At 46.3% G+C, this 2,358-nt stretch overlaps 1 protein-coding gene across 1 annotated transcript; it reads right to left on the bottom strand.

Annotated features, from left to right (window-relative positions):
* Positions 1-266: 266 nt before the first annotated feature.
* On the bottom strand, positions 267-2,138 carry PUB29 (plant U-box 29). The gene has a single exon (XM_088942916.1). It carries the CDS (start codon positions 1,929-1,931, stop codon positions 666-668), a length of 1,266 nt encoding a protein of 421 aa, XP_088799042.1. The 5' UTR covers positions 1,932-2,138; the 3' UTR covers positions 267-665.
* Between the last annotated feature and the right edge of the window lie 220 nt (positions 2,139-2,358).

Raw genomic sequence — 2,358 nt, 5'->3', positions numbered from 1 at the left:
TTCAGCCCTTCTGGAATCATCAATAAGGTCAAATTAAAGCAAACCGTGGGGAATTACAGTCAGCGACAATTTCAGCAATTGCAGCAACTTGTCTCTTTCCCATTAAAAGCTTTACCCATCAGACCAGGCCTCTTCCTTCTATATCCTTCTCCCTTCCCAGAGTTCTCACACGACCCGGAAACAAAATTCAGACATCGAACCTGAGTTACCAAACTAGAAGCTTAGCTAGTTGCAGAAAATTAAAAAGAACATGTACTTGATACAAATGGAGAACCCACTTTTGGGGTAATGAATTTAATGTATTATTCTGTGTAAAAACAATTTTCTGTACAAATAATTCTGCAAATCCATTCAACAAACCACTTATGAGTGTTGATTGACATCAAGGATTATTTCTGAGACTTTAACCGAGAGTTCTAGCTCTTTGGAAGTAACTCACTTGTTGAGCTAATGAACTTCGTTGAAAAAACAAGGTACAGGAGAATTTTATGTGCACAGTAAAATACAAGAAAAAAAGGAATTTGATGGGCAAAATCTAATGGATTTTTGTATTTTTGGACAAAATTTCTTTTTCATTTACAGAGTCTCTTCTTTTGGTTTTGTTGTTTCCCTCTCTAATTAGTGATTGATTTTGGGGTTTTTTTCCCTCTTGAAAATTGGAATGGTCAGAAAGGCATGATATGCGTGGTTTTCGTATCATAGCTCGAAAGGCACGATTTTGAGTTTACTCGGAAGATCTTGAGCAGGTCGCTGGACATCTGCCTGACCGACGGCGAGCAATTGCTCTGCATCAATAGCAGAATCTTCGTCAACCCGTTGCTCTTCGTCACCGCTTCTTGCGCCTTCTGATCTCTGAATAGATGGCAGACGCTCCAAAGTATCAGAACGGCGTGCTCCGTCACCGCAGTCGACACTTTAAGCATCTTCTGTACAATGGTGGCTACACATATCGGATCCTCGCATATCGCCGTGCGGCCTTCCGGGCACGTCGAAACCATATCTAGTAGCTTCAAGACCTTCTCGGCGACGGAGACGCCGGTGTCCGGTTGAGACAACAATTTCGACAGTACCGAAACTACTCCGAGGCGAACGATCTGTAATTTAATTCGCCTCGGCATGGATACGGCGATCAAGCAAGAGAGTCCAGATTCAATCGCACTCGAATCCGTCTCGGAACTCATTAGACGTATTAGTCCAGACAATATCCCTTCTTTCTCGGCGATTAGAAGCTTGGATTCACCGTTCACTGCGATTGCCTCCAAAACTCTTCCAGATCCGACCCTCGAATCCAAGCTTCCTTTCTTCAGAACTAGAACAACAGATGACAAGAAATCTGGGTTTCCTTTCAAGGTTAATCTCATGAGTTGTTCTTTATCGGCGTAATCCATGAGAATCATATCCAAGAGCCTTACGACGTGCTCAGATAGTTCAATCTCCACTTCTCCCCGACCGTCGACATTGCTGCGAAGGACACCAACAATGATGGGAACGAAACCATCCATCTTGGCAAGAAACGCTCGATTCTCATTGGACTCCTTGGCGAAATCGAGTATCTTCGTCAAACAATCAAGGCGGTTCTCGGCGTGGTCCTCGATGTTCTTGACGAGAACCCTAACTTGATCTTGAGTCAAGGGAGGGGACGAGGAGGCGGACGTAGAGGGGTCAGAGTTATCGTGGTCGGTGTTGCTGTGGAGGGAGTCGGACCAGATCTGGATGAGACGATGGAGGGTGTGGTTGGGGACGAAGTCCTTACTCTGGAGAACCTGCATGGTGGCTGGACAGGTGTTGTTGCCGCTGTCGAGCCATTGCTGTATGCTGGAGCGGTCGTAGGTGACGCCGGTGCACAAGCTGACCGGAGATTTCATGACGTCGAGGGAGATGGGGCATTTGAAGAAGCTCGGAACGGTGATGAACAGATCGTTCTTCACCATCTTTATCTTCCTCCGGTTTGATCAATTAAGACAGGGTTTATCTTCTCTTCTCTTCTCTTCTGAGATAATCCGATATTAAAGCTGAAAGAGAGGAAGTCGATCGAGGGGGGGGGAGAGAGAGAGAGAGAGAGAGAGAGCGCGTGTGTGTGTTCACAAAGATGGAGAAGGTGGAGGGGGGAGCTGGGGCTTTTGAAGCTGGGGAGAGAATGGTCAAAGGGGAAAGCGATGACGTCACTGTAATTTTGTAAGGCTTTTGGTCAAATGCGAGTTCTCCAACAATTTAATGCTTGCTTGCAAACGGTGACGGAGGACGGAGGAAACGTGGAACAGTGGGCACTCGGACCGTTGAAATTTTCATCAACAAAGTTATAGAGAGAGGGACCACCGGTGGGTTCGGTTGGTCGGTCGGTTGCCTTTGCCTTCGCCT

The sequence above is a fragment of the Nelumbo lutea genome, chromosome 5 (assembly GCF_056320005.1).
Source record: "Nelumbo lutea isolate HS-2025 chromosome 5, American lotus-T2T, whole genome shotgun sequence".
NCBI lineage: Eukaryota > Viridiplantae > Streptophyta > Magnoliopsida > Proteales > Nelumbonaceae > Nelumbo > Nelumbo lutea.
Note: the sequence above shows the minus strand (reverse complement) of the source record. Positions and strands in the feature narration are given on the sequence as shown.